At 47.5% G+C, this 27,141-nt stretch overlaps 1 protein-coding gene across 8 annotated transcripts in view; it reads right to left on the reverse strand.

Annotated features, from left to right (window-relative positions):
* CRHR1 (corticotropin releasing hormone receptor 1) overlaps positions 1-27,141 on the reverse strand; it is a 107,450-nt gene that overhangs the window by 55,739 nt on the left and 24,570 nt on the right. For 2 of the 8 annotated variants that reach the window (XM_065577701.1, XM_065577705.1), the window contains exon 3: positions 19,266-19,523. The exons of the other annotated variants lie outside the window; for them this stretch is intronic. In XM_065577701.1, the coding sequence (XP_065433773.1) occupies positions 19,266-19,317 (52 nt within the window). In that variant the 5' untranslated portion in view covers positions 19,318-19,523. The remainder of the gene's footprint in view (positions 1-19,265; positions 19,524-27,141) is intronic. 8 annotated transcript variants of the gene reach the window in all.

Genomic DNA, 27,141 nt, shown 5'->3' on the forward strand with positions numbered 1-27,141 from the left:
TCTCGGGGCAAGTCCCAAGGGCTATAAACAGTGCTTTACAGTATTGTACTAATGGGGCTAGAATTTACCAGTTCTCCTCCCCTCTCCATTGTGCTGAACGGAGGAAGGAAGATCACCTGTCACGCATTTGAGGAATCTTTTTGGAGGGATGGCTGTATCTCAGAAACTCCTGAGTGAAATGACCCCAAATTTGGACCTCTAACCCAAGCGAGTGTCCCCACGAGGCACACCAGATTTCAAGGAAATCAGATTAACGGTGCAGATTTTACAGTCTAAACCTTAACTAGAGCAGAGCTGGTGGTCTGCCATAATAAAAGAAATGGGTGTTGCTAGGTGAGGTTCCGTCCCATTTGTCCCTCATTACTAGCCATCACTGGCTACCAGAGTTTAGAGCACCGCTTAGCGTGGAAATGATATTGATCAGATACTAAATGCATTCATGTTTTCTTTTCCAGCCCATCCATATTTTAGAGGGAATTATTTCGCAAGCTGCTTTCTGCAAACATCTGCTCTGGCCTCAGCAGAATTGTTTATAACCGCGACATTGTTTATGTTCTTCGCAGCGGGACGACAATACGAGTCCAAGGGGTCTCTGCACACGTGTGCGTGCACTGGTGAGTTACACTGGTGCACCCTGTCTGTGCTTGGGTGTAGAACGCCTTCCTCTGCGTTTAGCGTACGTCGCTTTAAAAGCAGCACAAACTCATTTGGAAAAAAGCACTGTTATCACTGAATAAGGGTATCAACACAAGGAGTTATACAGGCATAACCACAGCAGGATAATGAGATTGTCATAGGTATGCTGGTAAATCTCTCCATGTTGACAAGCCCTATAAATTCATTTAAACCTGTTCCTAACCGACTTAAAATAAACCAAAAAGAAGTCGGATTTAAACCAAAGTAAGAGCGTCCACACTGCCTTTGGCAGTGCAGTTTACGGTCGCCCCTTTGCTTAAGCCGGTGCACGTCCAAGCCCCGAGATGGAGAGCTTGGTCCTGTCTCTGTTATGGACGAGAGGTCCAAAACCACATACAATTCTCCCCCAATCTGAGTTGCGGGCTGGCAAGGAGCTCAGGGAAATGTGGGCTTGCCATCAAGAGATAAGATTCCTGATCAACTCCCAGTGGAGGCAGTGGTAACGCCAGCACTTGAGTTATTTCAAAATGGATTGGAGAAAGACCCTCCAGAATATGGATATGAGTCGACAGTGTGCCCTTGTTGCCAAGAAGGCCAACGACATTTTGGGCTGCATTAGTAGGAGCATTGCCAGTAGATCGAGGGACGTGATCATTCCCCTCTATTTGGCATTGGTGAGGCCTCATCTGGAGTACTGTGTCCAGTTTTGGGCCCCCCACTACAGAAATGTTGTGGACAAATTGGAAAGAGTCCGGAGGAGGGCAACGAAAATGATTAGGGGGCTGGGGCAAGACTTATGAGGAGAGGCTGAGGGAACTGGGCTTATTTAGTCTGCAGAAGAGAAGAGTGAGGGAGGATGTGATAGCAGCCTTCAACTACCTTTAGAAGGGGCATTCCAAAGAGGATGGATCTAGACTGTTCTCAGCGGCGTCAGATGATGGAACAAGGAGCAATGGTCTCAAGATGCAGTGGGGGAAGTCTAAGTTGGGTGCACCGAAGCCCAGGAATGGGTTCCCTAGGGAGGTGGTGGAATCTCCATCCTTAGAGGTTTTTAAGGCCCGGCTTGATAAAGCCCTGGCTGGGATGATTTAGTTGGGGCTGGTTCTGCTTTGAGCAGGGGGTTGGACTAAGATACCTCCTGAGGTCCCTTCCAACTCTAATCTTCTTTGATTCCTCCCATTCCTCTGCAGTAATCAGCACGTGCACCAAATTGTGACACTGAAGATGCCAAACCCCATATTTTGTTATCGGTCATGAAACTACCCAGATTCAGTTGCAGTGTTGACTCAGTGACCTGCTGAGACACGGAATCCCACGGGCTGGTTATATGCTGCGTGAGGAAGTATTTGATTTCATTTGCTCTAAAATTGTTTGCTTTTTCTCAGAGTCACCCTTGGTATCATGTTATGGGACGGGGGGAAGAAAGAGAAGACCCTCAGTTTCCCTTTATTTTGGTCCCAGTCTCCCGGCACCTGCTTCTCAAGCCTGGGGTGTTTAGATATGCTTGGCTTATCACCATATCCAGACCCGAAGGCAGCCACTCAGTTGTTCTGTTTCCTTTTCGGTCATCCCATGTCCCAGCTCACCCGCAAAGCAGTCCTTGGAAGGTAGCGACACACAACAGCTGTCTGGAAAGCTGCACAGCCTGCTCCTTAGAGACGCTAATTCACCCCCGTTCACCTGTTTCGCATCCCAATCCAGGAGATACTTCCCTCAGTGCCCCTCCATTTGAGTCCGTTTATAGAGTCTCATAATTCATGGACTAGCCTAAAATTTAGAAGACCTGGGTTCTAATCCCTGCTCCACCTAACTTCCGTGTAACCTTGGGCATGACACTTAGCCTCTCTGGGCCTCGGTCCCCCATCTGTACAATGGGGAGAACTGCCCTGCCCTGCCTCCGAGGGGGCTAATTACATGAAAAGTGCTGGAGAGACTTGAGATATACTGCTGCAAAGTGCTATAGAAGAGCTTGGTGGTGGTGGTCTTATTGCGACAGGGCGAATGGAAGCTGTCTGACTGACCCAGTCATTATTCTGTGTATCTCCAGTATGTCCTCTCTTAGGTCTGGTGTACACTCCGCTTTTCTATACCTCTGTAAGCCACAGGTGTGATGTATAGTTAGCGCAGGGCAGCCCCTAATGTGGACGCAATTACACTGGTATAAAGGGGCTTTGTACTGGCATCGCATGTTGTTCCCTTATAGGGAAAAAGCTATACCAGTACAAGCACTTTATTCCAGTATAACCGTGTCCACCTTAGGGGGTTGTACAGCATTAAATATACCAGTCTAGTTAAAGAGGTCAAAGGTTTGTGTCTGGACAAGTTCTTATTCATCTGCTCTCTACGCTAAATGGTTCCAATATGTTCGGATTGAATTTTTTCCAGACTTCTGATCATTTTACATCACCCGTCTCTGAAATCCCAATTTAGTTCCTCGGCTTGGTACGTCTATATCTGTGTGAAAGACGTGCGAGACTGAAGGGGAAAGAAATGCTGATGTTGTTAATTTGACCTTTATGGATTGAAATTCCAGCAGCACCCCAAGGGAGTCGTGCATGGCTGAGAAAGCGAGTGCCCAGAAAGAGATTGCCTCAAGGTAACATTCACAGGGCTCTAAGCTAGGGCTGGGCCAACGTTTTTGATCAAAATGTGGGTTTTTTTTAATGAAATGCTTTGCAAATCATATCAAAGTATTTGTAAAAATATCCATATTAGCTCAACTGTGCCAATTGTTTGACGAAACACAAATTTTGTTTGGATTTAAAACCAACATTTTGTTGGTTTTTAGTGTTTTTTTTTTGATGACCCATTTTAAAAACAAGCTCAAAACCTACATAAAAAAGAAAAAAAAATCACACGTTTGTTTTGATTTCTGTTGGATTCAAATCAAAACAGACTTTTGTTTAGAAAAAATCCATTTGCTGAGTTTCTCTGAAAATCTGGCCCTCCCTGGCATGAAAGCTGCAGTGTGCTAAACATTTCTATCTATCTATCTATCTATCCCCAGTCATGGCGCTGGGCCCTTTGAAATTTTGCGCTGAGCAATTATGAAAATGTAGTCCCTAAAGCCCAAAGAGCTTTAAACAGTATGTTCTTCTTCAATTGCTTCCACCAGCCCCAGAGAGCAAACTACAAATGAATTGTGCATATCGCCAATCAGAAAATGAGTGGGGTTTCCACTGGAACTTTGCATGAAAATGAAAAAATATCTTTAAAATTTTTTTGTTCTGTCTGGGAAAACTATCAGAAACCACAAAATGTTCATCCGAAAACTGTGAACCCCCAAGTCTTTTTAATTTTCAGCCAAAATTTTTAGGTTGCAGAGGTTTGATTTTCTGACAAAATGCGGGACGTTTTCAAGGAAAAAGGACACGTTCTGTGACAATTTTTGACAGGTCCAAAATCCAATGGTTGTGAAGTTTTTGGATCAGTCCTTGTGGTGCAGCTCTCCCAATCTCCCGGCTAAACCATGGTCTGCCCAGCCGGGAAGCTAAAACAAGATGCCAAAAGGAGGCGGCTCGCTCTCAGGGCACGGTGCCGATCTCCATGAAATGATTGTCCCTCTGCTTCCTTTTGTGTTTTGATCAGTAATGGAATAGCTACCGAAGTTGCTGAAATTTACATTGTAGCCATTCAGCTTCAGAGTTAACAACCTGATGCTCGGGATGGTTCACACCTCTCTGACCCATTGTTTCAGGCTGTCGGCAGGCTCTGGCAGCACATGTATAGCTGGCCCAACAGCAGTGGGACCAGAATAATTGAGGGTCTGATCTCCCCGAAGCTTTGGCCAGCAGGACTAGCCGGGGAGGCCACTAACTGCTTATTTTCACCTTTCCACTCTCCTGTAGCACGAGTGAGCATCCTCTTTGGTGCCTTATTTGTTCTGCCAACCCTCTTTGCCACATACCAGCCAGTTGCCCATGTGTTAAAGGTGACTCCATGGCAGGGGCATCATTTCAGAAAAACCGGGGCAGGTGCACAGTTGGATCAGCAAACACGCAGTGGGTCTCACATAGCAAGCCTCTGAGTGCGACCCCCCCGTTATAAATTAAAACCACTTTTTTTATATATTTAACACCATTATCAATGCTGGTGGCAAAGCAGGGTTTAGGGTGGAGGCTGAAAGCTCAGGAACCCCCCTGTAATAACCTCATGACCCCCTGAGGGGTCCCAACTCCCAGTTTGAGACTCCCTGGCATAAAGAACAATTATGATATGCAATTATATTATATCCTGTAAAGTCTGGTTGGGGGTCAAAAAGTGGAGCATAGAGACCTATGAGAAGGCTGAAGTGGGGAACAAAGGTTCGGGGCGGCAGCTGCCCCCCTGGGCCCATAAGCAAATGACCCCTCTGCTCTGTGGCTTCTCAGAGGCAGACCTGCCTTCAGAATCTCTGCTGTGCTCCGGATCAAGGCTTAAGTGGCTTCCTGCAGGCAAAGAGGGTCAATTCAAATGAACCCCCTTGGTGCAATTGCCACAATAAGCCATGGAGAGCTCGACACACAATTCCACTCGAGTGGCTGCTGCTGAGCCACTTGGAAAAGCATCGCCCCCTTACTTGGAAAGAGGCTTTGAAAACGACAGTGATTTTCTCCTAATAAAGGGTCAGGGCTGAAGAGGTCCCACTGGCAACATTCAGCTCTGCAGTTTGCACCAGGAATTAGCACGAAACCAGGCTCTAAATGCCTGACCCGTCTCATTGCAAATAGCTCTCCCCGTAAGAGCAGCTGTAAAAAACCAGCTGCCGGGTGCTTCCCTGGAGAAAATAAATCCTAATAATAAGGCATAAAGCCCCACTCCCATCAGACTTTCTTTAGACCAGCATTACTCAAGCATTCCAGGTTGGCAACCCTTCATTCCAAGTCAGACATTTTTGCAAGCCTCTGACATTCTGTTTATGCTCACAACGCTAAGCCGGGTGTGTGGTTCAAGAGGCTGGCATGGAACAGTTAACCTTGAAGGGGAAGGGTGCACAGGCAAGCAAATTTTCCTTTGCTTCTGATTGTAATACAATGTCTAATGCTTTGCCTGATTGCCTTTCATCACACCCCTTCGGGTTGTAACCCACTAGTGGAGAAACACTGGCTTAGACTGTAAAGCCACTGAGGGCAGAGATCATCTCTCCTGTGTGTTTGTACAGCACCGTACACAATGGGGCCCTGATCCCTATTGGATTTCCTTTTAAATTTCATAAGAATATCATGGTTGGAAGGGACCTCAGGAGGTCATCTAGTCCAACCCCCTGCTCAAAGCGGGACCAATCCCCAGACAGATTTTTGCCCCAAATGGCCCCCTCGAGGATTGAACTCACAACCCTGAGTTTAGCAGGCCGATGCTCAAACCACTGAGCTATCCCTCCCCCTTACTTAACAATTTCCTAGGTTTCTAATGTTTGATTTTTGGATAATGATAACATTCTTATAGTGTATTTTACCCTCAATTATTGCACTGTTTACATCAGATGCCCAGAGGTCATGGTGACAGGCCCTGACAAAGCTGCACACACTGACAATGGGACAGCTAACGTTTTTTTTTATATGCTTTTGGGGTAATATTCAGCATTTAGGGTCAAATTCACCCCTGTTCAGAGCCAGCACAAGAAAAATCGCACTCAAGATCAAGGAGCATGAGCTTTGTGTTGGCCCTCTGCCCAGGGGTGAAAGATGGGCATGGATAGCGATTTGTCTCACAACCCCCTGGGCTTTGTGATTTTCCACTGGGCTCAGCACATGCTACTTAAAGTGGAACCTTGGCACAGGAGGTTTGAATTTTCAAATGAGCCTAGGGGAATTAGGCACGTACTTCCCATTGATACTCAAAATCCTAGCCTGAGTGCCTGGTCTGCAGAGATCTTTGCAGAGGATTCTTGTCGCTTCTACAGCTGGTGAGGCTAGAAAACTGGGATTATTTTATTATCATTTATTGAGCACCGACAGTGCTTCTCGTGCCTGAACTCACATAGACGGAGAGGTGGACCCAATCTAAGATACACAAAACAGTTCAGGTACAGATAACGCAGAGGATCATATACACCCAGTAGGGCCGATCTCACACACCATCGGGAAATAAGACACGTTTAAGTACAAAATACGGCACATTAGCTAGGCAGAGTCAACCCTAGGCTTCCTCCTAGACTGGCCATGCTCACATAATACGTTATTCAATGTGACTTGCCCTGCCTAGACCAGGTACAAAGTCGTCTTTAAAACCACATTATTTAAAGCACATTCATTAATGGATTTTCAGGCACAATTTCTTTCCCCAGACTAGACAAATATCCCAGAGAGATCGTCACTGAAACGTAAGGCTGGTCAAAAATTTTCCATCCAAAAATGGGGTTTTCCATGAAATGAAAACCCTAGCAGAAAATGTCTGCTTTCGTCGAAGAGGTTTGATTTTTCACTGGAAACTGAAAAATGTTGACTAAAAACTGATTATTTTGGTCCAGTTTTTGACCATAGATGTTTGATTCTGGTCAGAAAACGGGTGTGTACAGGATGCAAATGTTGGGTTTGCAGACACGTTTGGCTTGTTTTCAGGTTTTCTATGACAAGTCGAAATTTTGTATGGTGAACCCACCTGCCCATTTTCTGAGCAGCATGACTAAAAAAGCCTCATGGAAGGAATGTGATATAAAGGGGGGGAATCAAATGAGGATGGAGAGGTGGCTGTGGGACCCAGAGATATGGAGCTGAGTGTGTAAGAAACACCATGGAAGAAGGCATGAAAATGAACACCTTAGCACAGTGCCGTTTTCAAAATTGTGGCAGACTCTTTGAATGCGGAATCAGCAACTACAGAGGTGGAAATTGGGAGACATATCATAAGCCCCAACATTTTGACTTTATAATATAATATAATAAATATAATATAATTTAATTAATTAATTAGGGCTGTCAAGTGATTAAAATATTAATCGTGATAATGTGATTAATCGCGCTGTTAAACAATAATGGAATGCCACCGATTTAAATATTTTTGGATGTTTTCTACATTTTCAAATATATTGATTTCAATTACAACACAGAATACAAAGTGTACAGTGTTCACTTTATATTTATTTTTGATGACAAATATTTACACTATAAAAAAACAAAAGAAATAGTATTTTTCAATTCGCCTAATACAAGTACCATAGTGCAATCTCTTTATCATGAAAGCTGCACTTACCAATGTAGAATTATGTACAAAAAATAACTACATTCCAAAATAAAACAATGTAAAACTTTAGAGCCTACAAGTTCACTCAGTCCTACTTCTTGGTCAGCCAATCGCTCAGATAAACAAGTTTGTTTACATTTGCAGAGATAATGCTGCCTGCTTCTTGTTTACAATGTCACCTGAAAGTGAAAACAGGCGTTCTCATGGCACTGTTGTGGCCGGCGTTGCAAGATATTTACATGCCAGCTGTGCTAAAGATTCATATGTTCCTTCATGCTTCAACCATCATTCCAGAGGACATGCGTCCATGCTGATGACGGGTTCTGCTCGATAACCATTCAAAGCAGTGCGGACCGACACATGTTCAATTTCATCATCTGAGTCAGATGCCACCAGCAGAAGGTTGATTTTCTTTTTTGGTGATTCGGGTTCTGTAGTTTCCGCATCGGAGTGTTGCTCTTTTAAGACTTTTGAAAGCTTGCTCCACACCTCCTCCCTCTCAGATTTTGGAAGGCACTTCAGATTCTTAAACCTTGGGTCTAGTGCTGTAGCTATCTTTAGGAATCTCACATTGGTGCCTTCTTTGCGTTTTGTCAAATCTGCAATGAAAGTGTTCTTAAAACAAACAACATGTGCTGGGTCATCATCCGAGACTGCTATAACATGAAATATATGTCAGAATGTGGGAAAAACACAGAGCAGGAGACATATAATTCTCCTCCAAGGAGTTGTCACAAATTTAATTAACAGATTATCTTTTTAACGAGCGTCATCAGCATGGAAGCGTGTCCTCTGGAATGGTGGCCAAAGCATGAAGGGGCATACGAATGTTTAGCATATCTGGCACGTAAACACCTTGCAACGCCGGCTACAAAAGTGCCATGTGAACGTCTGTTCTCACTTTCAGGTGACATTGTAAATAAGAAGTGGGCAACATTATCTCCCGTAAATGTAAACAAAATTGCTTGTCTTAGCGATTGCCTGAACAAGAAGTAGGACTGAGTGGACTTGTAGGCGCTAAAGTTTTACACTGTTTTGTTTTTAAGTGCAGTTATGTTGGCAAAAAAAATCTACATTTGTAAGTTGCACTTTTACGATAAGGCGATTGCACTACGGTACTTGTATAAGGTGAATTGAAAAATACCATTTCTTCTGTTTGTCTTTTTAATAGTGCAAATATTTGTAATAAAAATAATAATGTATAGTGAGCACTGTACACTTTGTATTCTGTGTTGTAATTGAAATCAATATATTTGAAAATGTAGACAAACATTCAAAATATGTAATAAATTTCAATTGCTATTTCTATTGTTTAACAGTGCTATTAAAACAGCAATTAATTTTGAAAATCACAATTTTTTTTTTAGTTAATGGCATGAGTTAACTGTGATTAATCAACAGCCCTACTATAATATAATATAATTGCCTGTGCAACCTTAATTCATCCCCTTGTGCGTATGCCTTTAATTACATGATCACATAATATTTTTCCACATGGCTTTACAAACATTAATAAGCACATTAATTACAGCACTCCCATGGAGTGGGTAATGGAACTCTAGGGTCACCATACCCACTTCCCCTGGATGAGAAGATTGACGGGGGTGGCTCTTAAACAACACACAGCAATGCTACGTAATGAGGAGGGGCGGCCAAGTCTCATATGTAGCTGGTTTTATCCTGGTGTAACTGCACTAATGCTAACGGAGCCACTCCCGACTAGCTCCGGGACAGATGAGCGGCTGTCGCAATTGATATGCAATTGATAGAAAGATAATAAAGTATCTGATTTGCTGTACCCAAACAAAAAGTGAGAACTCTGTTATTCTCCGACAATTTGGGGGCTCTGCGGGTGTTGCCATCCCGGACGAGCCCCCAAATTGTTGGAGAATAACAGAGTTCTCACTTTTTCTTTGGGTACAGCAAATCAGATACTTTATTATCTCTATCAATTGCATAGAGGGAGAGAGCTAAACAGGTCTCTCAACAGGTAAACAATTACAGCAAGCATTTATACCTTTTGTTACAGACAATAATGACCAACAGCTGCATTTTGTTTATACATAGGTCATCCTGATATCTTGTTTTGCTCACTACTATAGACTCTTAGTCTACATTCCATATTATCTACACAAGGTCGCAACAACTTCTCACACAGTTCTTTCCCACTCGCCTCACACATTCCTCGCTTCTACAAATCTCGCGTTATTAGGGTTACAGTTAGCCTAACTCTTGCTAACGAACTGTCATGCATTGCAATTCCCTTCCTGTCAGTTCTTTCTCTGCTTCCACTCGGCGGATCAGGCCTGTAGTGAAGAAAAACCCCAAATCTAACCAAAGCTGGCGGGGGAGTTAGGGAAGCACAGTGGAACTGCCCGAATTGGAATTCGGCTGGGACACCAACCTTAACACCCCTCTCTTAGGGGATCTTTCATGAAGGTTTTAGGCCTCATCTGAAGGATGGCGCCGCCACGAACACAGACCCCGCTGGCACTAACGCCAAGGGAAGTGTGCCAGCTACCACCTCACCAGCAGTGCTCCCTGCTTCTCTGGAGGGAATGTACCTTCCTACCCAGCATCCTTGTAGAACAAACATTAAAATGCGCCTGAAACTCAGGGCTTGCCTGAAGCTTCGGCTTGTCTGGGTGCAAGGCTCTGGTTTGGGCCCATCTCTCATGGGCAGCAACAGCTATGGCACTAGATCGTTCCGTCATTCTCTTTGAACCACTCCTAGCAAGAGGGAGACGGGGCTGCCTGGTAACCCGAAGCCAAGCTGACATCTTAACGCCTGGCTTTCTTGTGCTTATCACATACGCAAGACAGACCTGGAGCGCCGCACGGCTTAGCTCTTGGGAATGCATCCCCCCGATAAGACGCTCAGAGGCCTGATCTATCAGAGCCACCCAACAGGCTTAGATGATTGCAATGCATGCTGGGAAGCAGGGGGGATCAGTGAGGGCTCAGATTTTAACTGCTCTGAAATTGGGACTCTTATCTCTGTGCCGAGCGGGATCCGGGGATAACCGGAGGTGGCTTGTTTGCCTTAAACGCAATCATTTTCATCCCCTCAAAGGGAGGCGCAGGAACTGGCACTGCAGGTGCTTCTAGGGGCATTAACAATGTGTGAGGAGGAACAAATGTCCCAAACCCTTCCTAGAAGGTTTGCCGCCTTTACAAAACCACCCCCAGGGACTTAACACTGACTTATCCCTCCAGACATACTCAGTCTGCTTTCCCCCACATTTAGTGTTGCCCTCTCACATTGTTTTATTGCAAATCTCGTGCTAGTTGGGGTTTTACTTAAAGCCCCAGCTCCTAGAGTCATAGGATTAGGTGCAACTCTCAGCTTTCATTAACTCTAGCTATTCCTAGTGGAGGGAAACATGAAAACGTGAGCTCTAAAGGCTGAAAACCCAGAAGGCAAATAAAACAAATTCCACATTGATGGTTTGTAAAACTCTGATGATTTTAAGGCAATCTTGGGATTTTGGAGGCCTGAGCTTTGAACGCTTAGGGTTGACAATACTATGTCTACAAAAGAAAATTCCTCATTGCTATTGCTTTGCTGAAACGCTGCTTTCAGAGGTGGGATGATCCAGTGGTTATGTCATGAGTGTAGGACTTGGGAACATTGCGGGGGTCAAGGCCCTGCTCTGCCAAAGACTTCTTCTATGACCTTGGGCAAGTCTCTGAGCTCCTGTGTGTCTCACCTCTAATGGTATGTCTGCACTTTGAGCTGGGGATGTAATCCCAGCTGGAGGAGACATACCCATGCTAGGTCTGGTCAATCTAATGTGCTAAAAATAGTGTAGCCAAGTAGGTAGCCATCTGAAATGTTAGTTATATACTAAATGTTCGCATTGGAAAGGCTACCACTACTTTTAGCAGACTAACTAAAAGACCCATGGAACAACTGCTTAGTGAAGAGGGAGAAACAGTATCAGGAAACTTGGAAATGGCAGAGATGCTTAATGACTTCTTTGTTTCGGTCTTCACCGAGAAGTCTGAAGGAATGCCTAACATAGTGAATGCTAATGGGAAGGGGGTAGGTTTAGCAGATAAAATAAAAAAAGAACAAGTTAAAAATCACTTAGAAAAGTTAGATGCCTGCAAGTCACCAGGGCCTGATGAAATGCATCCTAGAATACTCAAGGAGCTAATAGAGGAGGTATCTGAGCCTCTAGCTATTATCTTTGGAAAATCATGGGAGACGGGAGAGATTCCAGAAGACTGGAAGAGGGCAAATATAGTGCCCATCTATAAAAAGGGAAATAAAAACAACCCAGGAAACTACAGATCAGTTAGTTTAACTTCTGTGCCAGGGAAGATAATGGAGCAAGTAATTAAGGAAATCATCTGCAAACACTTGGAGGGTGGTAAGGTGATAGGGAACAGCCAGCATGGATTTGTGAAGAACAAATCATGTCAAACCAATCTGATAGCTTTCTTTGGAGGGATAGCTCAGTGGTTTGAGCATTGGCCTGCTAAACCCAGGGTTGTGAGTTCAATCCTTGAGGGGGCCACTTGGGGATCTGGGGCAAAATCAGTACTTGGTCCTGCTAGTGAAGGCAGGGGGCTGGACTTGATGACCTTTCAAGGTCCCTTCCAGTTCTAGGAGATGGGATATCTCCATTAATTTTTTTTTTTTGATAGGATAACGAGCCTTGTGGATAAGGGTGAAGCGGTGGATGTGGTATACCTAGACTTTAGTAAGGCATTTGATAGGGTCTCACATGATATTCTTATCGATAAACTAGGCAAATACAAATTAGATGGGGCTACTATAAGGTGGGTGCATAACTGGCTGGATAACCGTACTCAGAGAGTTGTTATTAATGGTTCCCAATCCTGCTGGAAAGGCATAACGAGTGGGGTACCGCAGGGGTCTGTTTTGGGGCCGGCTCTGTTCAATATCTTCATCAACGACTTAGATATTGGCATAGAAAGTACGCTTATTAAGTTTGTGGATGATACCAAACTGGGAGGGATTGCAACTGCTTTGGAGGACAGGGTCATAATTCAAAATGATCTGGACAAATTGGAGAAATGGTCTGAGTTAAACAGGATGAAGTTTAACAAAGACAAATGCAAAGTGCTCCACTTAGGAAGAAAAAATCAGTTTCACACATACAGAATGGGAAGAGACTGTCTAGGAAGGAGTACGGCAGAAAGGGATCTAGGGGTTATAGTGGACCACAAGCTAAATATGAGTCAACAGTGTGATGCTGTTGCAAAAAAAGCAAATGTGATTCTGGGATGTATTAACAGGTGTGTCGTGAGCAAGACACGAGAAGTCATTCTTCCGTTCTACTCTGCTCTGGTTAGGCCTCAGCTGGAGTATTGTGTCCAGTTCTGGGCACCGCATTTTAAAAAAGATGTGGAGAAATTGGAAAGGGTCCAGAGAAGAGCAACAAGAATGATTAAAGGTCTTGAGAACATGACCTATGAAGGAAGGCTGAAAGAATTGGGTTTGTTTAGTTTGGAAAAGAGAAGACTGAGAGGGGACATGATAGCAGTTTTCAGGTATTTAAAAGGGTGTCATAAGGAGGAGGGAGAAAACTTGTTCACCTTAGCCTCTAAGGATAGGACAAGAAGCAATGGGTTTAAACTGCAGCAAGGGAGGTCTAGGTTGGACATTAGGAAAAAGTTCCTAACTGTCAGGGTGGTTAAACACTGGAATAAATTGCCTAGGGAGGTTGTGGAATCTCCATCTCTGGAGATATTTAAGAGTAGGTTAGATAAATGTCTATCTGGGATGGTCTAGACAGTATTTGGTCCTGCCATGCGGGCAGGGGACTGGACTTGATGACCTCGCGAGGTCCCTTCCAGTCCCAGAATCTATAAACTCAAAGCTGACCATCAAGACCAAAATGCTAGTGAACCGAGCCTGCATCCTCAACACTCTCATGTATGGTGGGGAAACATGGACAACTTCTGCTCATCAGGAGAAAAGTTTGAACAGTTTCCACCTAGGTTGTTTACACCACATACGCAACACCAAATGGTAGGACAAAGTCACCAATGCAGAAGTTCTTCAAAGGGAAAATTTATGAAGTGTGATAGCCAGGCTCAAGCAAAGACAACTGCGCTGGTTGGGCCATCTGAGTAGGTAGGAAGTCGGACACATACCCAAGGACGTGCTATATGGGGAGCTATCAAAGGGAACAAGAACAACAGGACGTCCCAAGCTTCACTATAAAGACACTGTGCAAGCGAGATATGAAGGAATTTGGAATTGAGCCTGACCAATGGGAAGTCTTGGCAAGTGATCGTAACAAGTGGTGTCATTGCCTCCATCAGGCAAAGTCCATGACAGGAGCTGGCTCCTGCAGCTTGAAGAGACAAAAGCCCATAGGAAGCAAGCAGCTCCCAACCAAGATACAGACATTTGCAATAACTGCCAGTGGTGCCCACCAGAAAGAGTCTCCTTGTATAAAAGTCCTTGTTCTACCACAAACCGGGATCGGTTAGAAGAGCCGAGAGGCGGTGGGGTGCTCCGTGCCACCACCCAAGCTTTCTGAAGGCTGTCATCTGCTTCCTGCTCGGCCTGGAACTGTTCCCTTGATGCTGGAGACATCAGGTCCTCCTTGGACTGTGGACTGGGGCTTGGTCCCTCTGGAAGCGATGCAGGTGCTGGGGTTGTTTCCATTGACTGTGAACCGCTGTCCGCTGGTGCACTATGTGGTCTCTCAGGCTCTGGCTGAGCCTTTTGGGTAGGGTTATCTGCTGCTTCCACCAGTTCAGGCTCACTGGTGCCCTCTGGCGTTGGAGTTGTAGACGGGTTTGCAAACGCTGGACTCAGTGCTGGCAATGGTTCTGGTGCTCGTTGTGTTGCCAGTTCTGGTTCTGGGACTGGCTTTGGTTGGGTCTCTGGGATTGGATCCACTACGGCTGTTGCAGTCATTGGGAGGGGATCTGGTTCCACCACCTCTGTCTGGGTCTCTGGTAACATAGACGGGGCCCTGGTGGACGGCTCAGGAACAGGGATGGGTGTGAAAGCTTGCTTAGCTGGGCTGCGGGTGACCATTCCCACCCTCTTGGCTAGCTTCACATGGTTGGCCAAATCTTCCCCCAGCAGCATGGGAATGGGATAATTGTCATAGACTGCAAAAGTCCACATTCCTGACCAGCCCTTGTACTGGACATGCAACTTGGCTGTAGGCAAGGTTACAGAGTATGACATGAAGGGTTGAATTGTCACTGGAGCCTCCGGGTTGATGAGTTTGGGGTCCACTAGGGATTGGTGGATAGTCGACACTTGTGCCCCAGTGTCCTTCCATGCGATAACCTTCTTTCCGCCCACTCTCAAGGTTTCCCTTCGCTCCGAGGGTATTTGAGAGGCATCTGGGCCTGGGGATTGTAGTGTAATGAACTGTAATTGGTTGGGGTTCTTGGGGCAGTGGGCCTTTATATGTCCAAGTTCATTACATTTAAAACATTGCCATGCTAGGGTATCACCGGGTCGAGGTTGGTTGGTGGAGACTGGTGTGGTGGGGTGAGAAGGCATCTGGGGTTTCCCTTGGGATGTAGGTGGGGCCTTGGGTTGTCCCCGGTGGTAGGTTTTTGGTTCGGGTTGCCCCTTCTGATATTCACTCCAACTGCTATTAGTTTTTTTTCTTTTCTGTCACCTCCACCCATTTGGCTCCAATTTCCCCTGCCTCGGTTATAGTTTTGGGTTTCCCATCTAGGATGTACCTTTCTATTTCATCAGGAACACCCTCTAAGAACTGCTCCATTTTCACTAGGAAAAACAGATCTTCCAGAGATTTAACATTTGCCCCTGATACCCAAACATCACAATTTTTGTCAATGTGGTAGGCATGTCGGGTAAATGACACGTCTGGTTTCCACCTTAGGGCTCTGAACCGCCGACGGGCATGCTTGGGTGTTAGCCCCATTCTGATTCTGGCCTTGTTTTTAAAAAGTTCATAACTGTTCATGTGTTCCTTAGGCATTTCAGCCGCCACCTCTGCTAAGGGTCCACTGAGCTGTGGCCTCAGCTCTACCATGTACTGGTCTGTAGAGATGCTGTACCCAAGGCAGGCCCTTTCAACATTTTCTAAGAAGGCCTCAGTATCATCGCCTGCCTTGTAGGTGGGGAGTTTTCTGGGATGGGAAGCGGTACCTAGAGAAGGGTTGTTAGGGTTGGCTGGTGTATCCTGCCTAGCTCTTACCAATTCCAGTTCATGCTTCCTCTCTTTTTCCCTCTCCTCCATCTCTTTTTGTTTCTGCTCCGTCTCCTTTTCTTTCAGCTCCATCTCTTTTTGTTTTCCCTCCATAGCTCTTTTGTGGGCATCCTCTTCGGCTTTTTCTTCTTTTTCCCTTTCCTCCATAGCTCTTTTGTGTGCAGCCTCAGCCCTGGCCATCTGTCTGTCATGTTCCTTTTCATTCTCCTCAGCCTGGAATTTGTCTAATTCTAGGTCCTGTTGCATAGTTTTTTTCCCTTTGCCTGACATTTTCCCCCTGGTCTACCTTAGCTATGGGGGGGGGGGGGGCAGCTTGGAATCTTTGGTTACTGTAATGTGACTCTTTAGGGGAAAAAACACAAGTAAAACAGGTTTTTGTGACTTGTCTTGGCAATGTTAATGACCCTCCAGTGATCACAGTTGGAGCTTCCCTTCTAACAAAAAGCCCTCTGTTAGAAGCTCTTATCTGTTTGCCTTCAGGGGATCTCTCCTTCACTGCTTCCCCAGCATCTCAAAGGAGGGGGCAAAAAATCTGGCTTTTGGTTCCTAAAAAAAAATCCCTCACCGCTGCTCACCATGTCAAGGTTCCTTCCCCACTCTGAACTTTAGGGTACAGATGTGGGGGACCTGCATGAGAAGCTCTAAGCTAAATTAACAGCTTAGATCTGGTCTGGCTGCCACCACTCCCAAGCACTAATTCCCTTCCCTGGGTAGCCTTGAGAGACTCTTCACCAATTTCCTGGTGAACACAGATCCAACCCCTTGGATCTTAAAACAAGGAGAAATTGACCATCCCCCCTCCTTTCTCCCACCAACTCCTGGTGGATCCAGATCCAACCCCCTTGGATCTAAAAACAAGGAAAAATCAATCAGGTTATTAAAAAAGGCTTTTAATTAAAGAAAAGAAAGGTAAAAGAAAACCCTCTGGGAGAGATTAGCATACCAGCTACTCTCACAGACAACAGATTCCAAACACAGAGGATGTTCCCATGGGCAAAAACTTACACAAAAAATACCCAATTTGACTATTCCTCTAATTGCACAAGACGGGTTACAAAGAAATAAACATAAACCTAGTTATTTCCTTCACTAATACTCACTACTTAATAAGAGGCTGAATTCTGGAGCTTTCCCACTCCGGTCCAAAGCGAAAACTCAACAGACAAAGGGAACTTCCCTCCTTCCCTTTGAACCATCTTGTCCTCCCATTGGTTCCTCTGGTCAGGTGTCAGCTAGGCTAGGGGAACTTCTTAACCCTTTACAGGTAAAAGAGGCATTAACCCTTAACTATCTGTTGATGACAGCCAGCGATCGTGCAAATCTCGGATTGGACTATTCAGTCATATGAGACATTACAAACCATCTACATCATAGGCTGCAATTCCCACCGTCTCTCGCAGACAAAAGGATGCCAACACATTACTCCAGTCAACTAGGTACCCATCTGAGATATTCGTTATATACATGGTGCCACTAGCCACTCCCACTGCTGCAGGTACATACCTCAGGGTGGGGGAGGAATAGCTCAGTGGTTTGAGCATTTTGGCCTGCTAAACCCAGGGTTGTGAGTTCAATCCTTGAGGGGGCCACTTAGGGATCTGGGGCAAAAATCTGTCTGGGAATTGGTCCTGCTTTGAGCAGGGGGTTGGACTAGATGGCCTCCTGAGGTCCCTTCCAACCTTGATAGTCTATGATTCTAGTGCCTTGGACAAGCACACGCTTGGCTACGTTCTATTTTTAGTGTGATCGTTTATTAGAGCTAGCATGGGTATGTCTCTTCCAGCTGGGAATCACACCCCAGCTCCAAGTGTCGACATATTCGAAAACATGGAGACTAGCCCTGCCCTGCCTCACAGTGGGGTTGGGAGAATAAATGCCTTAAAGACTGGGAGGGGCTCACGTGCTATCAGAAAGGGGGCCGGATAAGAACCTAAGTGAGTTAAAACCCAGCTCCAAAATATTTGTCGATGGGAAAAGCGATTTCGCTGCAGAATGCCAGGAAGCCCTTCCTCTGTATTCAGCGGACACCGAGCTCAACAGCATGCGGCGCTTGAGTCTAATCATCCCCATGCTATGAGCACATGCCAGTTCCCAAGTGTCGCACAGACATTAGCTAATTATGTATCACAGCCCTACTGTGGCTCTCATTAGCTTCATTATAAAACTCCGAATTTACAATTACCCTGAACAAAGGTTTTCTAAATTCCCCTGCAGTTTTGTAAAAATCCCACCTACGGGAGCGCTGCTGGCTCACGTGAAGTTGAAACGCACGCCGAGAAAAAGGGCTGCAGATGAAATCCACTTATCTAGTTAGAGATGAGAGTGGATTAATCCAGTTATCCTGAGCTCATCTGGCCAGAAGCTGGATTCCGCTCCTGGTAACAGCAGCAGAAATCCTGAAATCAAGGCAGTTGGGAATCGCATTACAGGGGAAAAAAGAACGAGGAGTGTTTGTGGCACCTTAGAGACTAACAAATGTATTTGGGCATAAGCTTTCATGGGCTAAAACCCACTTCATCGAATGCATGCAGTGGAAAATACAGTAGGAAGATGTACACCTCTACCCCAATATAACGCGACCCGATATAACACGAATTCGGATATAACGCAGTAAAGCAGTGCTCTGGGGGGCAGGGCTGTGCACTCCAGTGGATCAAAGCAAGTTTGATATAATGCGGTTTCACCTATAATGCCGTAAGATTTTTTGGCTCCCAAGGACAGCGTTATATCGAGGTAGAGGTGTATATACACAGAAATAAAATGGGGGTTGCCATACCAACTCTAACGAGACTAATCAATTAAGGTGGGCTATTATCAGCAGGAGTAAAAAAAACTTTTGTAGTGATAATCAGGATGGCCCATTTCAACAGTTGACAAGAAGGTGTGAGTAACAGTAGGGGAAAAAATAAACATGGGGAAATAGTTTTTCCTTTGTGAAATGACCCATCCACTCCCAGTCTTTATTCAAGCCTAATTTAATGGTGTCCAGTTTGCAAATTAATTCCAGTTCTGCAGTTTCTCGTTGGAGTCTGTTTTTGAAGTTTTTTTGTTGAAGAATTGCCACTTTTAGGTCTGTAATTTAGGTCTACAGGGGAGTTGATTCTGCTGTATTTTAGGGCTTGTTTACACAGAGCCGCCTACGGGGGGTGTGACCTGTAGAGCGCTCTACCCTGTTCTGCTCTAACTGCCCTGTGTAGACCCTGCTGGCGTGAACTAACAGGTACCGAGTTCATGCTGATTTCGTCCCGTTTAAACAGGGCTCTGGTAATGCACACTAGGTACCTTTTAGTTTGTTCCAGCGGGGTCTAGATGGGGCAGTTAGAGTGCAACACATTCGAGTGCTCTGCAGTTCACACCCCCATACTCTGGACTGCAGCGTCGTGCAAGCTCTCAGACAAGCGTTGACCCTAGCAGGAATTGCATCTGTGGAACTGAGGCCAGAAGAGAGCCCCGGCTGTTTATAATGCACACATCACAGCCGCTGTCCCTCGAGGGACTGTGCATTTGATTTATAAAAAGCCAGCGGGGCTTAAAAGAGCCCTGGATGAAAAAGACAATAGCTTGTTCTATTTACCCTGTAGCACATCGGGGACTTTGCTGTCACTACGCTGCCCCCACAGCCACTCAGAACTTCAGGGAGGCAACAGAGAGAGAACTCAAATCCTCCTTCTCCACAAGCCCAGGCCCCTGCCACTAGAGTTAAAGGAGAATCTCCGTTTGCTGTTAGCAGTATATGGCCCATGATACACAGTTGAACAGTCCCACTCGTACTCAGCGGAGGGCATTGACGCTCATAGGTCCCAGCCAGTTCCTTCCAGTATTTGTTTTCCCAAACTCTCAGCTCCTCGTCAGCCAAAGGATTTGGGGGGACAGTGTCAGAGAAAAGCGACACAAGTAGAACTTGGGACACACTTCCACACAGCTGGCATTAAAGAGGAACATGTCATCTGCAGTCTTTCCCAGCGCAGCTGTGTGGAGAAATTCCCACTGCCCAGGGAGGGCAGAAGGGGAAATTTGCTGTTTGTGGAAAAGTATCAAACAATTCCTATCCTAAGCTTACACCGTTCCCTACCAAGTGGTGGTTTATGCTGACATCCAACTGTAATTCACCTATAACACCCCGCCCTGCTCTCATTGGAGCATAGGAATTGCTGGACTGGATTAGATTAGACCAGGATTGTCTGATGATAGAAGCCAGAACCAGATGCTTCCAAAAAAGGTGCAGAAAGCCGGGTGGTGAGCAATAATGGATTAACCTGAGACAATATCAGGACAAATCAAAGAGATGGAGTGCAACTGGCTCTCTCTGTGCTCTGATTAATAATTAACAACAATGCAATGCTCCCCTAGCATCTCTCACCCTCCAAGGATTGTGAAGCACAGTAAGGATGGATCCTTCCTCCCACCCCCCTTTAAAGAGGTCATAGAACATCAGGGTTGGAAGGGACCTCAGAAGGTCATCTAGTCCAACCCCCTGCTCAAAGGAGGACCAATCCCCAGATAGATTTTTGCCCCCAAAGGGCCCCTCAAGGATTGAACTCACAACCCTAGGTTTAGCAAGCCAATGCTCAAACCACAGAACTATCCCACCCCTCTTGTCCCTAGCTAAGCATCCTCTCCAGCTTGCATCCGGGATGCAAAGCAGGGCGGTCACACAGCTAGCTGGAGGCATCAGGCAAGTCTAGCATTCAGGAGCTCCCGTCTCCCAGACCTGCACTCAGACGGGCTGCCCTCTTCCAAGTGAAACTGGCACTTTGCCATGATCAGGGCTTTACTAAGGACAGTCCCAGTAAAACGCTACATGACCAAAGTCCAAACTCTGGAGGAGCAGTGTCCACGTCTTCATGGTGGCAACACTTCCCAGTAGCCCGCCACGTTCCTGGACGTTAGAGTCATGCTTTTCTCATCAGCTGTGTTCCCTCCACCAGCCCCACCTTCCGTTCTGACGCGATTTTAGCCGCGGCTCTCTGGTGAGATGACAGAGTCAGTGAATGAGGCTTCCTGCTGCCGGAAAGAGTCTGGTTTTAGAGAGCAAAAGGAATCGGTTTCTCGCTTCATCTTTGATAGCCCGGCTGCTCAGATGGGAACTGATGGGAAAATGAAGCAAGAGCATGTCCAGCGTTCCAGACACAGCCAAGCAGAATGCCCCTACTGTGGTTCTGAGCATACCAGGCAGGCCGTCGTGCTGAATGCAGCAGCTATATTAAGGTAGAGTAATGTACCGGCTGCCTTGCTGAATGGGTCAGGGATGCCCCCACATACCATTTCATTGGGTGGACACAGCGCTGAAAGGGTTACTGTTTTCCCCTCTCCGTGTGACAGCCAGCCAGCCCTCTGTCCCGGTCTCTATCCATCAGTCCATCTTTGCGTGTGTCTATCAATCTAGGCAGCTACGCAGCAGAAGGCAGACAAATAGTCCCTGATCGGGAGACTATCGGGAATGAAATAGATCAAGAACCCACAAAGCCAGGCACACTGCGGCTCAGGGAAGATGAATAAGAGAAAAGCAAATGCCATTTATCACCGCCTAACACTCCCAAGGACAAATGACACCTGCACTAGCAAGGTAATGAAACCCTTCAGGGAGGAAAACAAATGAATTATGTCCCTGACTCCTGCTTGCCCTGCGTCCCAGCCAAGGCTGTGTTGGCATTTCCATTACACACCTTGTTTTCACTCTGGGCTTCGTAACTTCATCACGTCGCTTTGCTGGAGCATGTGTGTGAGGGGGAATCTGGTTCACAAGGAGTCTCCGTCCCAAAGGAGGCCAGATCTACGCTACAGAATTACTTCAGTGTAACTACGTCGCTCAGGGATGTGAAAACGTAGATCTACTGAGCTAGGACCTGGTGTAGACAGCGTTCTGTCGGTGGGAAAGCTGCCCACACAGTTACCGCCTCTGGCAGCGGTGGATTAACTACAGCTGTCTCCTGTCGGCATAGAGCATCTTCACTAAAGCCCCATGGCAGCATCAAGGCAGCATTTAAAGTGTGGATGTGCCCTTAGATTGAACGCTTTCTGGGGAAGGGATAGCCTTTTGTTCTGAGTTTGTACAATGCCTAGCGTCACAGGGTCTTGGTCCATGGCGGGGGCTGTTAGGTCCTACCACAATACAAATAACAGAATAATAATAATAAGGGAGAACTTCCCATCGTGATGCCAACAACTGACTACCCTCTGCCTTCAGCCAGGCTGGCAACCCCCTGCAACTGGAGCTGGGTGAAAAAACAGCTTTTTGGGGTGAAGTGGCAATTTTAAACAGTTGGGGGAACATTCACTTTGGGTTAGACTGAAAACACTTGTCAGCGAATTGAAAATTTGAAAAAAAAATGTTTGAGGTCAAACAATTTGTTTTGTTTCTGTTGCGACCGTTTTTAAACATCTTTGAATATAAATACAAATAAAATGAAAGCCACTTGAAATGAAAAGTTGTTTCAAACTGAAAAAGAGAAATGTTTTGTTTCGAAAACATCAATAGATTTTGGGGGGAATTTTTTAGAAGTTTTTCCCCCTCCCTCCCCCCACTGATAAAAAATTGGGTGAGGGAGGGATAGCTCAGTGGTTTGAGCATTAGCCTGCTAAACCCAGGGTTGTGAGTTCAATCCTTGAGGGGGCCACTTAGGGATCTAGGGTGAAAATCTGTCTGGGGATTGGTCTTGCTTTGAGCAGGGGATTGGACTAGATGACCTCCTGAGGTCCCTTCCAACCCTGATATTCTATGAAATCGTATTTGATAAACCTTCTGATGGCCCCAAACCTTCATTTTTTGCCAAAAAAAGTTGCGTGTGAAAAATTTGGCCCCACTCAACCTGTGACTACCAAGAGCCCTCATTTACGCCTCACTTTATTCAGCCATTGTCTCGTTTCTCCATCCTCTTTTGTCTGTTTCACCTTGTCATAATCCTGAACAGGGAGCGTTGTGAGGCAAGCACTGTCTGTTTTCATTAGGAACATAGGACTTGCCAGACCGGGTCAGAACACTGACCAATATCCTGTCTCTGACTGTGATGCTGGTAGACCAGGTGCCAGCTCGTCCCAAGGCTGTAGCTGTCAGCTGAGTACTGACAATCTCATTGCTGGAAACCAGACTAACCAATATGTTAATATTGTTCAAGATAGGTGTTGGACTGGGAACTATGTGTTTAGTGTTTAGACGCTGTAGAAGGCTTGTAAGTTGCTGCCTGCGTTAATCGGACTTGTAATGTCTGTATCCCATGCTCGAAGGTAAGAGGTAAGTTTTGCTCTGTAACTGTACAAATGCCTGTTCTGCACCTGTGAACTCAGGCAGGAGGCGTGGTCCCCCCCGAGGGAGGATTATCGGAACTAAATGGGTCATGGTGGCACATCGCGTTAGAAAGACGTTGCTAATTGGCCGTACCCGGCCTATGTGCTGAGGGGCTCGTCCCATCCGTTTGGATTCCGGAAGAGCGAAATAAAAATAGCTGACAGGAATATTTTTCATCTTTTTCCTGTTTGGACTCCCTCAGCCTGAGGTTAAGAAACAAAAGCAAAGATCCCCCAGGTCAACCTGGATTAGCCCGAGAGGCCATTGAGTGCTGACAGATTGCTACAACTCTGTCGCTTTTTGGAACCATAGTCTGTAACTCATTGGTAAGGTATATTGCTGGCGTTAATCGGTAAATAACTCTCTCGTTTCTTTTTCCTAGTTAAGAAAGCCTTCGTTAGTTTATTACAGGATTGGCTACAAGGGTTGTCTTTGCTGTGAGCTCTAAGGTACAAATTGACCCGAGGTAGGTGACTGGTCTCTTGGGACTGGAAGGAACCTGAATATTTTGTGATATTTGGTATAAGTGACAATCTATCACTAAGTCCAGCTGGCCTGGGTGCAAGATAGGCCAGAGTGCTCAAGGGAATTGTCTGGGACCCCATGGTAAGACTGGTTTTGTGCATCAGGAGTTCAGAATTGGTACTGGGTTGGTGAAATCTAATCATAGAACGCACCACCAGTTTGGGGTCTCTGCCCTGCTTTTTGACAGCCTGGCCTAAGGCTGATATGAGCTACTCCAGACAGCACGACATCCTCACCAGCTGTTTCGAAAGAAGACCCAAGAAACTCTGAAGCAGACTGCTCTGGGATAACCTCCCTCCAGGGAAATGTCTTCCAGATCCCCAGTAGCTGGGGCGGTTGGCCGATACCCTCTTGCACTAGAGTTTATTTTTGAATATTGGCTATTATACTGGTTTGTACAGCGCCTGACACAGTATGGTCTTGATCCCTGGAGCAAGGCCTCTAGCTGCTAACCCGGAGAGTCCTAGCAATGGATAATAATAATACAGATGTCTGCTCCTCGTAACTGTGAAAGGCCTGATTCTGCTCAGTTACTGCTGGGCAGCACAGGCGTAGTGCCGATGCAGGACACCTGGGGTGTGGGGCAGGAGAATCAGAGCCTTAACTCGGGGCTGGAAGAAATAGAGCAGCTGAGGCCTGGGGCTTGGAGGGAGCAGGATGCTGACATGGGGCTCAGAGGGAGCAGGGGCTCATGGGAGCTGGGCCTGGGTGTGGGGCTCAGAGGGAGCAGAGGCTCATGGGAGCTGGGTCTGGGTGTGGGACTCAGAGGGAGCAGGGGCTCATGGGAGCTGGGTCTGGGTGTGGGACTCAGAGGGAGCAGGGGCTCATGGGAGCTGGGTCTGGGGCTCAGAGGGAGCAGAGGCTCATGGGAGCTGGGTCTGGGTATGGGGCTCAGAGGGAGCAGGGGCCCATGGGAGCTGGGGCCCTCCAGGGGCGTATAGGGGCAGAACCCTACATGGGAGGGGAGAACCTCAGGGGAGGTGCTGTGCCCTAGGGGAAGCTGAGGTGGCCAGGGTATTTATGCCTGTCGACACCCCTCCATGCCTTAGCCAAAGAGATTGCTGCAGAGCAATGCAAACCGCTGGCACCTACTTCCCAGGAGCCATGCATGTGTCTAGGGTAGCCGTGGCACAGCAGGTGGCAGGAGGGGCTGGCCACCCTGAGGACATGCCTGGGGTCTCAGACAGGTACCCACATGAGGTGCCTAGCCCCTCCCGCCGCTTGCACTGCTGTGGCTACGCTATTTTTAGTGCACTCTCCTGATCAGGGCTAGCGTGGGTACGTCTCCCGGAGCTCCAAGTGTAGACGTCCCTTCTGTGTTTCTCCCAGCTCCCATCCTGCTCCGGACACGCACGGCCTGAACTCGGGCTCCCAAAGGAAGGGGCCAGCTGCTGCCACTGTGCCACCGGCCCTTTCCCGACGGCTGTGCTGCGAGCCGCGATCCCGGAGCGCAGCCATACGGCTCGCTCTGCGGCCAGCTTTCTCCCGAGCCTGGCCCCGATGCGGGGTTCCCTCGCCCCCCCCCCGCTGTGCGAGGCGTGCAGCGTGTTTGCTTTGCCGGCTGGAGGCTCGTTACGCTCCAGCAGCCGCCAGCCGGAGAGGGAGGGAGTCGCCCTGCGCCGGTGCCAATATTTAATTTCAGAAAGTAGTTTGCGAGGCGTGCTAACTGGAGCTGCGTGGCAGGGCTCATCCATCAGCACGGCTCCTCTGAGTCCATCAGTCACCCTGAGCGGGCGCCGATTACAGGGGGCTGTGTCAGGCCAGGAGATTTCGCAGAGGCCACTGTTTCTTTCATGCAAATTGGAAAATAAACCTTTCCAGCATTTTCATGCAAGAGAGCAGTGAGGCTCTTGCCTTCCTTTGCATCCTCCCCCAGCCCCGCTGGCTACGTGACGCAGGGATGCTGTTGTCCTCAGGGGGAAATATTGATGAGTTTTAATTGCTGGTGGGGAAAATAAAAAAAAAGACTTTGGTTTTGGATGGGAACCTAGCGTGGCGAGAGGTGCCGGACAGGCCTGCAGGGCATTGGATAGGCACAGCATGGAGACTATGACAAGACACCCCTGCCCCCCCCATTCCCCATTGAGAAGGGATGACCTATTTCACCTCTGGCTTCAAGGTGTAAATTTCCAACATTGAGACCTGCCAAACTCGTTCCACTTGGGAGACCAAAGGGCCATCAAATGGCAGTGACTCTCCTGCGCTCGAAGGGGAGGCGAACTTGCCACCTTGTTCCAAGGGAACAGCTCAGGACCCACCCAGGTGCTGGAGCTAGCTATGAATCAGGTCAGAAATTACAGGCAGTGTTTTAATTCCTACACAGATCTAATGCAAGGGGAAGTAATGCAGGAGAAACTCTACCAGTAAAGCCCATGCCTGGGCTACTTGTGAGTATTTAATTAATAGAAATGAATGCCAAGTATTAAAGGCACTTAGAAGGGCTCGTCAAATAGACACACTGTTCCTCATGGCCTTTGCTTAGCTTATGTATGTTTTGTCCTGCAGGTATCATGCTAATACGCCGACTGTGCTCTCCTGGGGCAGGCGAATGACTGTGTGTCTGTGACTGCCCTCTACTGGCTGGCTGAGAGTGTCATGGTCTCTCACAGAGAAACAGAGACCAGCATCTAAAGGCTGGTCTACAATCAGGACCGGCTCTAACTTTTTTGCCGCCCCAAGCAAAAAAAAGAGTGCCGCCCTCCATAGCGCCGCCATAACACACCCCCTCAGCACTGCGCCGCCACCCCCCCCCGCGCGGCGCGCCACACCGCTGAACCCCCCCAGTGCCGCGCCGCCAACCCTCCCCAGCCCCCCGCGGAGCGCCGCGGAACATGCCAGCCCCCCACGGCGCGCCGCCGAACCCTCCCCCCGCCGAACCCCCCCAACCCCCTGCGGAGCGCCACGCCGCCGAACCCTCCCACTGCCACACACACCTCCCGTGGAGCGCCGCCGAACCCCCCTGCCAAACCCCCCCAGTCCCCCACAGAGTGCTGCCGAGCGCCGCTGAACACCACCCCCCCCAACCGCGGAGCGCCGTGCCGCCGAACCCTCCTGCCGCCACACACACCTCCCGCCGAGCGCCACTAAACACCCCCACTGCTGAGCCGCGCTGCCGAACACCCTGGAGCACCCCGCCGCGCCGCCACCCCCCCCCCCAGAGCGCTGCTGCCGAATCCCCCCCAGCCGCCAAAACAAAAACAACCCACCCCACCCCCAGCGCCGCCTGACCGACCCCCCCCCAAAAACAAAAAACCCTGAGCACCCCCCGCCACCCCAAGATTGGCCGCCCCTTACCAGGTGCCGCCCCAAGCACGTGCTTGGTCGGCTGGTGCCTGGAGCCGGCCCTGT

Source organism: Chrysemys picta, chromosome 24 (genome assembly GCF_011386835.1).
Source record: "Chrysemys picta bellii isolate R12L10 chromosome 24, ASM1138683v2, whole genome shotgun sequence".
Classification (NCBI taxonomy): domain Eukaryota; kingdom Metazoa; phylum Chordata; order Testudines; family Emydidae; genus Chrysemys; species Chrysemys picta.